Below are 13,119 nucleotides of genomic sequence, written 5' to 3'. Positions count from 1 at the left end.
GCCACCGGGGAACTTCCACCGTGTCACCCGCTTCACACGTGCACGCTAAAAACAGCTCCGTGCTTGTCATATAGAAGAGTGTGTGCTGAGTGAATACGTGGCAATAAGGCTACAGGCAAACACAGCGTCTCCGTGTCATACGTAACACAGTTCCTTAATGTTCCTTTCCAAGGTTCTTCCAGAAAGCCCTCCCTCTTCCTTTTTCCCAGCTTTAATGCCGCGGGAGTGCATCCTAAGGTGGCTGGTTCCAGGGAGGCAGGATATAAAGTGTGATGACTGTAACAGGATTTATTGCCCTGGAAATAGCCCTGAGTGATGGTTCTAGTATCTGCCAAGACAGCTCATGGAAGCTTGGCAGAGCTAATGGACCACATTAAACAAAAGAGAACCATCAGAACTGCTGTGACAAACTATGAAGGAAGGGGTCCAAGGCTCTGAGAACTGGCAAGGAAGAAGAAAGGAAGAAGAGGTCCACCACACCAGATCAGAATGCCCGCTAGCTGATATGTCCCTCAGGAGGGCCCGGGGCTACTCCAGTTCCCTTTTTTTTTTTTTTTTTTAAGATTTATTTATTTATGATAGACACACACACAGAGAGAGAGAGAGAGAGAGAGAGAGAGAGAGAGAGGCAGAGACACAGGCAGAGGGAGAAGCAGGCTCCAAGCTGGGAGCCCGACACGGGACCCGATCCCAGGACTGCAGGATCGTGCCCTGGGCCAAAGGCAGGCACCAAACCGCTGAGCCACCCAGGGATCCCTGCTACTCCAGTTCCTAGAGCAAAAAGGAATACACTTCTGGAGGGGTGAGCATCAGCAGTCTTGACAACCTGCATAACAGCCGTCCTCTGTAGCCTAAACTCATGGAAGGAGATGCTGTCACAGAGCTGGGCTTCCTAGTGTTGATGGGGGGTGAGAAGATTCTAGAATATAGGGGCCAGGAGGAGGCACTCAACAATCAAAAGTGAGGCTAGCATAAATACTAAAGTGAGCGGCAAGGTGGGAGGTGGGAGGTGGGAGAGACTACCCTGTAGGGTCTATGGTGATGCCTCACAGAACATGATATTCCTCAGGGCAAGATAGATGGGAAGCCCCTCAATATAGGAATATATGAACAAAATATCAGGAACATATAGTTAGAGCGTGAGGAAAGCTGACCTCAATGGAAAGCTGCAACCCCTCCACCCAATTTAGAGACTTGAGCCCGGTTCTATTTCTTATTAAAGAACACTTTGGCTGAAGGACAGACTGGGTCCCCTATGAAAAAGTACTCCCCTAAATGACATCAATTACATATACTAGTCATTGTCCAGTCCTTGCCCAAAAAACCCACAGCTATTTCCTCAGGCAACTGAATACCGGGGAAAAGGGAATCTCCAGGTGGTCCGAAGATTTCGGATGCCGAGTGTAAACTGATGCTGTCCCTGGGTGCCCAAAGCACTATTGTGGCCCCTCTGCTAGGTGACAGTCAGTGGAGCCCCGGCCCGTCCATCACAGAACCAGCCTGGCCAAGCAGTAGCCCCGCACTGTGTCATCTGTGCCAGGTGCAGTATCTTCATCAGAGCAGATTAACACAGCCCCGGTTACGCAACGCGCAGTTATTGACCCAGCAACGCGTTCTTTCCATACCCCTCGGAAAGGAGGACCGTAAGCAATTTGCATTCACATGAGAGAGACGGCAGTACACACGCGTGGTCCTGCCCCGGAGTGGTGCTAGTTCTCCTGCTCACTGTCGTCATAAAGCATGAAAAGAGGTGGGCCATCTGGACCTCCCGCAGGATGTAGCAGGCTGGCTCTCTCCATGATGACATGGTATTAATGGCGTCTGATGAGCCAGAAGGGACAATTAGTGTAGATGCTTTTAGAAGACCCATGTCTCCAGGGGATAAAGGGTAAGTTCTACAAGGAGTCAGGGGAGGTTTCCCCAGTGGTGTGAGGACACGCTGAAATGTCTTCTCCAAATTGAAGGGCGAGTTAGCGTGCCTTTTCCCTTCCACGACAAAGAAAGCAGCGCAACGTTTGGTAGACCCCTTGAGTTTCAGAGGTGCATACTCTCCACGTGGGGATCTTGCTAGGATCCATTTACTGGGTGACGTTAAGGGTGGGTGCTGGAGTAAGAAAGGGTTCGGTAGCGGGACCAGGCTGCAGCACGAGCACCCCTGCCTGTGCACCATGCAATTCATGGGCTCTCATGGAGGGGAGGGGTATTGGGGTTCTGGTGGTAGAGGAAGATGTGGCTTGGGGCCTCCAGAAAGCTCTCACAGGGGGTGACGGCGCAGGCCCCTAGGGCTTCGAAGCAGACCTGCACCATGGGCGGCAGGCAACTCCTCAACATTGGACTGACTTACCGTCGAAGATCTCAAACTCATCGTACTGCTTCTCACTGAGGAAGTACTCCACTGTGAGGGAGATGTTGTAGTCGGGCTGCACTCTCACCAGCCAGGAGCAAGTCTGGAACTGGGGATAGCTGCCCGGGTAGCTCTGACTCAGGATCACACCCGTGGAGTCTGTCAGAAGCTCATTCGTGGGGCAGTGCACTTGGGAGAAAGAAACAGAAACGCCAGGTTCATGAGACGGAGATGGAACCGGGGCTAACGAACTTCCCTGGGACAAAGGACAGTCACCGGGACAAGAGTATTTGGGTGCAAACAGGATCCCAACACCCACCATCACGCTGCTCCACGGCATGAGGTGGCCTCAGGTTCTGCGTCAACGTTACCTCACTGCCGGGATGCAGGCCTGCCCAGTTGGTTGGAACCACTTCCTAACTCAGAGGTGGGCTTTGGAGAAGGCAAGGTGACACAGACAACGCACGGCATCCTCAAATCTAAGAGTCGATCCATTAAACGGGACGGATTTGTACAAAGACAGTACTGGGCAGAGGTGATTACGTGGATGCATGGCCCGCCCCTGGCACTTACTAGCTGGGTGGTCTTGGACAAATTATTTCCTCCCTGTGCAATGGCTTCTCCACCCCTGATGTGGAAAGACAACACCTGCTTTACACGGCTATTGTATCCTGCACCACATTACGTCATTGCACACTAATAATGTTGTATATAATATTATAGGAAGGAATATACATAACGCATGCAGCTTGGTGCCTTCATAAACCCCAGGGACGATAATGGTAATGATGGTAATTACACCAGGAACAGAAGGAGCTAGCAGAGCTTGGCTGTGGCCTGATTAGCAGTATTAAGGTATTGCAAGAAAAACATGCCACCCCAAGGAGCACAGTTGGTGTAGACCTCAGAGAAGGGGTTGCTGGAGGGGCTAGGCTGGTTCTCCTGCATCTGCCCCCAGGGAGGTGAGAGAAGATGCTGGTTCTGGGGGCCCTGCATGTGCTGCAAACCAGGGAGGTGCTCTCCTCTCCCCCGGGGGTACAGGGACCTGTCACTACATCCTATGTGAAACCACCTGAGGATGATCCCTCTTTGTTTTCCTAGGCTGAGGACTCCATAGTGAAGTTCTGGGGACTGAGTCAATCTTAAGGGCCTTGAAACAGGCCTGGCATGGCCAGTAGTGGCAAGTATCCCAATCACTACAAAGGCAGGAAGCGGTGTTTTGCTGTACGTGTGCCTTCAGACAGGCTTCCTGAATGTGTTGGATGCTAGAACACTGACAAAGGAGAGTTTCTGGAACGGCAAAGCCGAGGACCAATCCCTGGGTCGTCATTTGAGATGAGGCCGTTCTGGGGAGGGGATTTAGCCACTTGCTCTCCACCCATCTCTACTGCTTCCTTCAAACCCTCTGCCTTTGCAGAAATGGGGCTTGTTAATCAGCCCTGGGTCTGGGCTATCAGACCGAAATGCTTGCTGTGGCCCCAGATTCACGCAGCTCATCTGGGATTCCGCTGAGGAGCTTTGCAATAGACTCAAAAAAATTTATTTATTCATGAGAGACATAGAGAGAGAGAGGCAGAGACACAGGCAGAAGGAGCCCGACATGGGACTCGATCTCGGGTCTCCAGGATCACAGCCTGGACTGAAGGCACTCACCCGCTGAGCCACCCGGGCATCCCGAAACACACTTTTTTTTTTTTTTTAAGTAACCTCTACACCCAACATGGGGTTCAAACTCACAACTTGAGATCTAGGGTCACAAGCTCTACCAATGGAGCCATCCAGGCAACTTGCCCCCCACCCGTGCTGCCCCCCACCCCCGCCAACTTTGAGTAGCTTTGAAAGGCACTAACTCACTTTTCCCAGGAGAACTTCCTTATTTTGTAAACAGGAAAGGAAAGCAAATGGCTTCTTGGAGGCAAACAGCCTTCCCTCTGAAAGCTCCTGATCCCACCAGCCTTTCCCCCTGGAACTCCTCCCCTGTTGGTGCACGGCTCTATCAGGCCTGGGCGTCGGCGTTTAGGAGCTTTCCCTCCTCTTAAGCTCAGGATGTCTGGCCTTCGAAGGCTCAATACTACTCTTCCATTAAATCACCTGGTCTTGACGTCTTTGGTGGGGTTTCCTCTGCGAACGTTCTTATTTCTTTTAAAGAACTGGGAAAGCACAAGCTCTCTATCCTCTGGGGTCAACTTTATTAAATCATATCATTGATTTATTGGCACAGGCTTACCTAAAGATAATCTCATGATTTAAAATTTTCTTTTGCTTCAATGGTTATGTCCCACTTTCCCTTCCCTTCTTTTGTACATTCCTGCTTTCTCCCTTTTGTTTAATTTACCGAACAGCTTGATTATTTTGCGGCTTTTTGTTCCAGGCATTTCTTTTTATTTATAAGTAAGGCTGTTTGTCTGTTGTATGACTCACGAATTTCTTTTTAAAATTCAACATTTTTGAGATATAATTTATGTACAATAAGTAATGAACAGACATTAGGTGCGCAGTTTAACGAGTTCTAGCGAAGCATATACCTGTGTAATCACCACCATAATCAGGATATAGATAATTTTCATCACTACAGAATCTTTTCTCATGCCCCAGGCTCCAGGAAATCACTGATACTCTTTTTGTAACAACAGATTAGTTTTGATTATACTATAATTTCAAGCAATTGGAATCAGACATGTTACTTTTGTGTCTGGTTTCTTTTGCTAAACATCATGTTTCTAAGAGTCGATCCATGGTGCTTTGTGTATTACCCCTTGGTTTATTTTTACTGCTCTGAAGCAATCACAGGACAGTTTGTTCATTCATTCATTCTTTTTGTTATTAATAAGCATTTAGGTTGCTTCCAGTTTGGGAGTATTATGGAATTCACATACAAGACATTTTGTGGATATGGGTTTTCATTTCTTTTGGGAAAATAGGGCAGGGATATGTCTAACTTTGAAAGAAACTACCAGTTTTCCAACGTGACTATATAATTTTATATCCCAACTAACAATGTATAAAAATTCCACTTGCTCCACATCCTTGGCAACACTTGGTATTTTCAGCCTTAAGTTTTAGCTATTCTAGTGGGTATGTAGTAGTATTTCATTAGGGTTTTAATATGCATTTTCCTGATTACTAACGATGTTTAGCATCTCTTCGTACATTTATTAGCTATTCATACATTTTATTTTGTAAAGTGACTAGTCAAGACTTTGTTCATATTTTTATTGGACTGCTTTATTATTGAGTTGTTAAAGTTCTTTATAGAGCCTAGATATAAGGCCTTTTAAGAAATATATGTACGATGAATATCTTCTTTTATTCTGTAGTTTGCCTTTTCTTTTTCACATTTAGGCCTGTTTTTTCTTCGTGTATTTTGAAGCTCTTTTATCATCTGCATATTATGTATACATATCCTTTATAATGGAGTTAACTCTTGTCATTGTAAAATCTCTCTATTTCTGGTAATACTCCTTGCTTGCAGTATTATCCAAAATTTCTTTATGATTCTTATGTTTACCATTTACATGATACATATTTTTTCTTTCATTTTCTTGCAATTTATCTGGTATTTATATTTAAACCGCATCCTTTGTAGGAAATTAAGTGATTACTGTTTAAAACCTCTAAATTTTGGCATGGTTTTATGCAGCAAAATCTTACGGATTGATATGACCATATCATTCAAATATAGTAGGTCCCTACTTATTTTTGGTCTGTCATTGAGAGAGATGTGTGAAAATATCCAGCTACAATGGTGAATTTATCCTTTTCTCTCTATAATTGTCAATTTTTCCTTTACACACTTCAATCCTAGAGGCGGGGCAAGCTGGCGGAGGAGCAGGATCCTCACCTCACCTGGCCCCACCAGCTCACCTGGGTAACTTTCAAACCATCCTGAACACCTGCGAATTCAACCTGAGATTTAAGGAGAGAACAGCTGGACGCTACAGAGAGAAGGGTGTCGCTTCTAACAAGGTAGGAAGGCAGAGAAAAATAAAATAAAAACGAATCAAGGGTTGGGGGGCCTGCAAGGAGTGGGGCTGAGGGAGGCAGTGGTGAAAGCCTCCGGGACAGGGGAGCCCCGATCCAGAGATGCGGGACCTTAAAAATTCCACACTGGATTCTTCCCGGAGGGAAAGGCGCTCAGCAGGGATCTTGGTGGGAACCACAGGGGGGTGGGAAGGCCTCCAGTCCCCAGGGTCACTAGGGGAGGAGGGGTGCCCGCGGAGGGGGCACATCCTGCTGCCTTGGGAGCGCGATTCCAGCAGCGCAGGCCCTGGATCCCAGGGTGCAGGGGGACACAGCCCAGGATCTGGTGCTCCCCCCGGGATGGGCAGAGGCAGGGAGGGCCCAGGACAGCGAGAATGCTCCTGCACTCAGGTGCCCCCAGGCTGTGCAGGTCAGCACCCTTGCCACCTGGGAGCATCCAGGCTCATGCGGACTGGGAGCTGCGGTAGTTACTGGGAGAGCCGACCCCAGGGCTGGCGCCGTCAGGGGCTTGTTACTCCTGGTGTCACCCCTGTGCATGGGAGGCGTGGGGCCCCCAGGGGACAGAGGCCTCACAGGACAAACAGCTCCCACTGAGCCCAGCACCTGGCAGGGGGCGGGGCATCTCCCCCAGGTGCACACACCTGAGAGTCAGCACAGCAGCCTCTCCCCCCGAAGACCAGCTGGAAGGACAGGAGGAGAGCAAGTTCTTGACTGAGCAGCCCTGGAGAGCTCCAGGGGAAGTCGAGGGATATACAGTACATAGAACCAGAGGGTAACCTGCCTTTTTGCACCCCTTTTTCCAGTATAACTCATTTTTATATCAGACTAAAAATTTATAATTTTTTCTCTTTTCTCACCTAAACTACATTTTAAAAAAAATTTATTTATTTATGATAGTCACAGAAAGAGAGAGAGAGAGAGAGGCAGAGACACAGGCAGAGGGAGAAGCAGGCTCCATGCACCGGGAGCCCGATGTGGGATTTGATCCCGGGTCTCCAGGATCGCACCCTGGGCCAAAGGCAGGTGCCAAACCGCTGCGCCACCCAGGGATCCCTCTCACCTTAACTACAATATTTTACCACCTCTTCATTTTTAAGTTTCTTCCTTTTTGACTTTCATATTTCTACAATTACGGTCCTAGATATATTTTTCACTTCTAGATTCCCTTCAACATATTCAACTTAATTTGGGGAGATATACAAGATATGTTTTGTTTGTTTTGTTTTGTGTTTTGTTTTCTCTGCCTCATTTTGTTCTCCAGTGGCAGAAGTTAATACCTTCTAAACATGACCAGCAGCACCCAGAACCAAGTGCAATACCGTGCTGGTTCTTTCTGTGAGACTAGATTCTCTCTTCCTTCCCACTCTGTCCCCCTCTTCTATCTCATTTATGTTTTGATCGGGCCTTCTATAAGTATTTCTGGTTTACATAAATTTAGGCATGAGCATCTTCTAACATACAGAATATACTCAGAACCAAGAGGATCACCCTCTAGGACCCCTCAGGAGGACTACATTCTCCCTCCACTACAACTTCATTACCACCACCATCTCCCAGTCCCCCCTTTTTCTTCTCCTTTTTTCCCCTTTTTTTCCTCTTTACTTTTGCTTTTTTCTCTTTTCTTTTTTTTTTCTTCTTCTTGGGATTCTTGGCCTTTTATTTTCTACTACTTTGTTTTAAAATTTGTTTTTCACTTTAGTGGCCCTTTGGTTTTATTTTGTTCTGATTTTTGTTTTTAATTTCTGGTCTCTGACCTCGGCAGAATCATCTAGGGTGAAATTTACTTAGGTCGTGGTTGATATTCTTGATGCAGCCTGCTCATACAACCACTCTGCACTGAGCAAAATGACTGGAAGGAAGAACTCACCACAAAAGAAAGGATCAGAAACAGTACTCTCTCCCACAGACTTACAGAATTTGGATTACAATTTGATGTCAGAAAGCCAATTCAGAAGCACAATTATAAAGCTACTGTTGGCTCTGGAAAAAAAGCATAAAGGATTCAAGAGACTTCATGACTGCAGAATTTAGATCTAATCAGGCCAAAATTAAATCAATTAAATAAGATACAATCCAAACTGGAGGTCCTAACGATGAGGGTTAAGGAGGTGGAAGAAAGAGCGAGCGACATAGAAGACAAGTTGATGGCAAGGAAGGAAGCTGAGGAAAAAAGAGAAGAGCAATGAAAAGACCATGAGGAAAAGTTAAGGGAAATAAATGACAGTCTCAGAAGGAAGAATCTATGTATAATTGGGGTTCCAGAGAGCACCAAGAGGGACAGAGGACCAGAAAGCATATTTGAACAAATCATAGCTGAGAATTTCCCTAATTTGGGGAGGGAAACAGGCATTCAGATCCAGGAGAGAGACCCCCCCCAAAAAAACAATAACAACTGTCAACACTTCGACATTTAGTAGTGAAACTTGCAAATTCCAAAGATAAAGAGAAAATCCTTAACGCAGCAAGAGACAAGTGATCGCTAACTCATGTGGTGAGAAATATTAGGTTAACAGCAGACCTCTCCACGGAGACCTGGCAGGCCAGAAAGGGCTGGCAGGATATATTCAGGGTCCTAAATGAGAAGAACCTGCAGCCAAGAATACTCTATCCAGCAAGGCTCTCATTCAGAATAGAAGGAGAGATAAAGAGCTTCCAAGATAGGCAGAAACTGAAAGAATATGTGACCACTAAACCCTCTGCAAGAAATATTAAGGGGAACTCTGAAAAAGAAAGAGGACACCCAAAGAAATAATCTACTGTAAAAACAGGGACTGAATAGGTATTATGATTACACTAAATTCATATCTTTCAATAGTTACCTTGAACGTGAATGGGCTAAATGATCCCATCAAAAGACACAGGGTTTCGGACTGGATAAAGAAGCAAGACCCATCCTATTTGCTGTCTACAAGAGACTCATGTTAGACCTAAGGACACCTCTAGCCTGAAAATAAAAGTTTGGAGAACCATTTACCATTCAAATGGTCCTCAAAAGAAAGCAGGGGGTAGCCATCCTCATATCAGATAAATTAAAGTGTATCCCAAAGACTGTAGTAAGAGATGAAGAGGGACACTCTATCATACTTAAAGGATCTAACCAACAAGAGGACTTAACAGTCATGAATATTTATGACCCTAATGTGGGAGCTGACAAGTATATCAATCAATTAATAACCAAAGTAAAGACATACTTAGATAATAATACATTAATACTGGGAGACTTCAACATGGTGCTTTCTGTAATTGACAGATCTTCTAAGCAAAACATCTTCAAAGAAACAAGAGCTTTATTTTTTTTTTAATTTTTATTTATTTATGATAGTCACAGAGAGAGAGAGAGAGAGAGGCAGAGACACAGGCAGAGGGAGAAGCAGGCTCCATGCACCGGGAGCCCGATGTGGGATTCGATCCCGGGTCTCCAGGATCATGCCCCAGGCCAAAGGCAGGCGCCAAACTGCTGCGCCACCCAGGGATCCCAAAACAAGAGCTTTAAATGATAAACTGCACCAGATGGATTTCACAGATATTTACGTAACTTTACATCCATATGCAACTGACTACACATTCTTCTCAAGTGCACATGGAACTTTCTCCAGAATAGACCACAAACTGGGTCACAAATCAGGTCTCAACCGATACCAAAAGGTGGGGATTGTCCCCTGCATATTTTCAGAACACAATGCTTTGAAACTCAAACTTAATCACAAGAGGAGATTTGGAAGAAACTCAAACATGTGGAAGTTAAAGAGCATTCTGCTAAAAGATGAAAGGATCAACCAGGAAATTAGAGAAGAATTAAAAAGATTCATGGAAACTAACGAAAATGAAGATACAACCGTTCAAAATCTTTGGGATATGGCAAAAGCAGTCCTAAGAGGGAAATACATCTCAATACAAGCATCCCTCAAAAAATTGGAAAAAACTCAAATACACAAGCTAACCTCACACCTAAAGGAACTGGAGCAAGAACAGCAAATAAAACCTATACCAAGCAGAAGAAGAGTTAATAAAGATTTGAGCAGAACTCAATGAAATAGAGACCAGAAGGACTTTGGAACAGGTTAACAAAACCAGGAGTTGGTTCTTTGAAAGAACTAATTAGATAGATAAACCATTAGCCAGCCTTATTAAAAAGAAAAAAAAAGACTCAAATTAATAAAATCATAAACGAAAAAGGAGAGATCTCAACCAATACCAAGGAAATACAAATGATTCTAAAAACTTATTATGAGCAGCTATATGCCAATAAATTAGGCAATCTAGAAGAAATGGACGCATTTCTGGAAAAGCACAAACTACCAAAACTGGAACAGGAAGAAATAGAAAACTGAACAGGCCAATAACCAGGGAGGAAATTGAAGCAGTCATCAAAACCCTCCCAAGACACAAAAGTCCAGGGCCAGATGGCTTCCCAGGGGAATTCTATCAAAGAAGAAACAATAGCTATTCTACTAAAGCTGTTCTGAAAGATAGAAAGGGATGAAGTACTTCCAAACTCATTCTATGAGGCCAGCATCACCTTAATTCCAAAACCAGACAAAGACCCCACCAAAAAGGAGAATTACAGACCAATATCCCTGATGAACACAGATGCAAAAATTCTCAACAAGATACTAGCCAATAGGATCCAACAGTACATTGAGAAGTTACTCACCACGACCAAGTGGGATTTATCCCCAGGATGCAAGGCTGGTTCAACACTGGTAAAGGAATCAATGTGATAGATCATATCAGCAAGAGAAAAAAACAAAAACCATATGATCCTCTCAATAGATGCAGAGAAAGCATTTGACAAAATACAGCATCCATTCCTGATCAAACCTCTTCAGAGTGTAGGGATAGAGGGAACATTCCTCAGCATCTTAAAAGCCATCCATGAAAAGCCCACAGCAAATATCATTCTCAATGGGGAAGCACTGGGAGCCTTTCCCCTAAGATCAGGAACATGACAGGGATGTCCACTCTAACCACTGCTATTCAACATAGTCCTAGAAGTCAGCCTCAGCAATCAGACAACAGAAAGAAGTAAAAGGCATTCAAATTGGCAAAGAAGAAGTCAAACTCTCCCTCTTCGCAGATGACATGATACTCTACATAGACAACCCAAAAGACTCCACCCCAAGATTGCTAGAACTCATACAGTAATTTGGCAGCGTGGCAGGATACAAAATCAATGCCCAGAAGTCGGTGGAGTTTCTATACACTGAGACTGAAGAAAGAGAAATTAAGGACGCCATCCCACTTACAATTGCACCTAAAAGCATAAGATACCTAGGAATAAACCTAACCAAAGAGGTAAAGGATCTATACCCTAAAAACTACAGAACATTTCTGAAAGAAATGGAGGAAGACACAAAGAGATGGAAAAATATTCCATGCTCATGTATTGGAAGAATTAATATTGTGAAAATGTCTATGCCACCCAGGGCAATTTACACATTCAATGTAATCCCTATCAAAATATCATGGACTTTCTTCAGAGAGTTGGAACAAATCATCTTAAGATTTGTGTGGAATCAAAAAAAGACCCCGAATAGCCAGGGGAATATTGAAAAAAGAAAACCAGAGCTGGGGGTATCACAATGCCAGATTTCAAGTTGTACTACAAAGCTGTGGTCATCAAGACAGTGTGGTACTGGCACAAAAACAGACACATAGATCAATGGAACAGAATAGAGAACCCAGAAGTGGTTCAACCAATATTCGACAAAGCAGGAAAGACTATCCACTGGAAAAAGGACAGTCTCTTCAATAAATGGTGTTGGGACAAGTTGATAGCCATGTGCAGAGGAATGAAACTAGACCACTCTCTTGCACCAGACGCAGAGATAAACTCAAAATGGATGAAAGATCTTAATGTGAGACAAGATTCCATCAAAATCCTAGAGGAGAACACAGGCAACACCCTTTTTGACCTTGGCCACAGCAACTTCTTGCAAGATACATCCACGAAGGCAAGAGAAACAAGCAAATATGAAGTGTTGGGACTTCATCAAGATAAGAAGCTTTTGCACAGCAAAGGAAACAGTCAACAAAACTATAAGACAACCTACAGAATGGGAGAAGATATTTGCAAATGATGTATCAGATAAAGGGCTAGTCTCCAAGATCTATAGAGAACTTACTAAACTCAACAGCAAAGAAACAAACAATCCAATCATGAAATGGGCCAAAGACATGAACAGAAATTTCAGAGAAAGATCCAGAATAGTCAATTTCATAGAGACACGAACTAGACTGGTGGTTGCCTAGAACTGTATGTTTGTGTAGGGCCTGGAAATAAAATGGGAGCTGACTACCATCATTTTTATCATTTTGGAGTGATTAAAATCTTCTAAAATGGTGTAATGGCTACACAGCTCTGAGTATACTAAAAATCACTGACGTATACACTTTAAATGGATGAATTATATGGTACATGAATTCTATCCCCATAAAGCTGTTATTATAAAAAAGCTGGTGAAGTGTCACATCACGAGAAGCCAAGTACAGCACCGAGTCCTAGAGGGAAGCATGAGGCTGAGGGTAGGAGTAAAGCCAAGAAGCCTGGAGCCGTGTAGATATGGAAATGGGGCCAGAGAGGAGAAAGTAAGGCTGGAGCAAAGCAGGGACGTTCCGGAGCAGGATCAGAGCTAAAGGCTACTTCATAGGGGGGTGGTTGTTTGGCATGCGAGTAGGTCAGCTTAACTCATAGATAATAAATTTCTCATTGTTTTAGAGCAGCTTAATTCTAGGCCTGTGGCTTCTTTCTTTCTTTCTCACTAGCAACCCATACTGCGGATTCTCTACTCCTG

The 13,119-nt window shown here is 44.5% G+C and overlaps 1 protein-coding gene across 1 annotated transcript in view; it reads right to left on the bottom strand.

Annotated features, from left to right (window-relative positions):
• Positions 1-13,119, bottom strand: part of CSMD2 (CUB and Sushi multiple domains 2) — a gene marked incomplete at its 5' end in the record, with an annotated part of 437,990 nt that overhangs the window by 64,498 nt on the left and 360,373 nt on the right. The window contains one exon of the mRNA XM_038557633.1: positions 2,345-2,533. Coding sequence (XP_038413561.1) covers positions 2,345-2,533 — 189 coding nt within the window. The remainder of the gene's footprint in view (positions 1-2,344; positions 2,534-13,119) is intronic.

The sequence above is a fragment of the Canis lupus genome, chromosome 15 (genome assembly GCF_011100685.1).
Source record: "Canis lupus familiaris isolate Mischka breed German Shepherd chromosome 15, alternate assembly UU_Cfam_GSD_1.0, whole genome shotgun sequence".
Classification (NCBI taxonomy): Eukaryota; Metazoa; Chordata; class Mammalia; order Carnivora; family Canidae; genus Canis; species Canis lupus.
The sequence above is the reverse complement of the archived record's forward strand: the minus strand, read 5'-3'. Positions and strand labels throughout refer to the sequence as shown.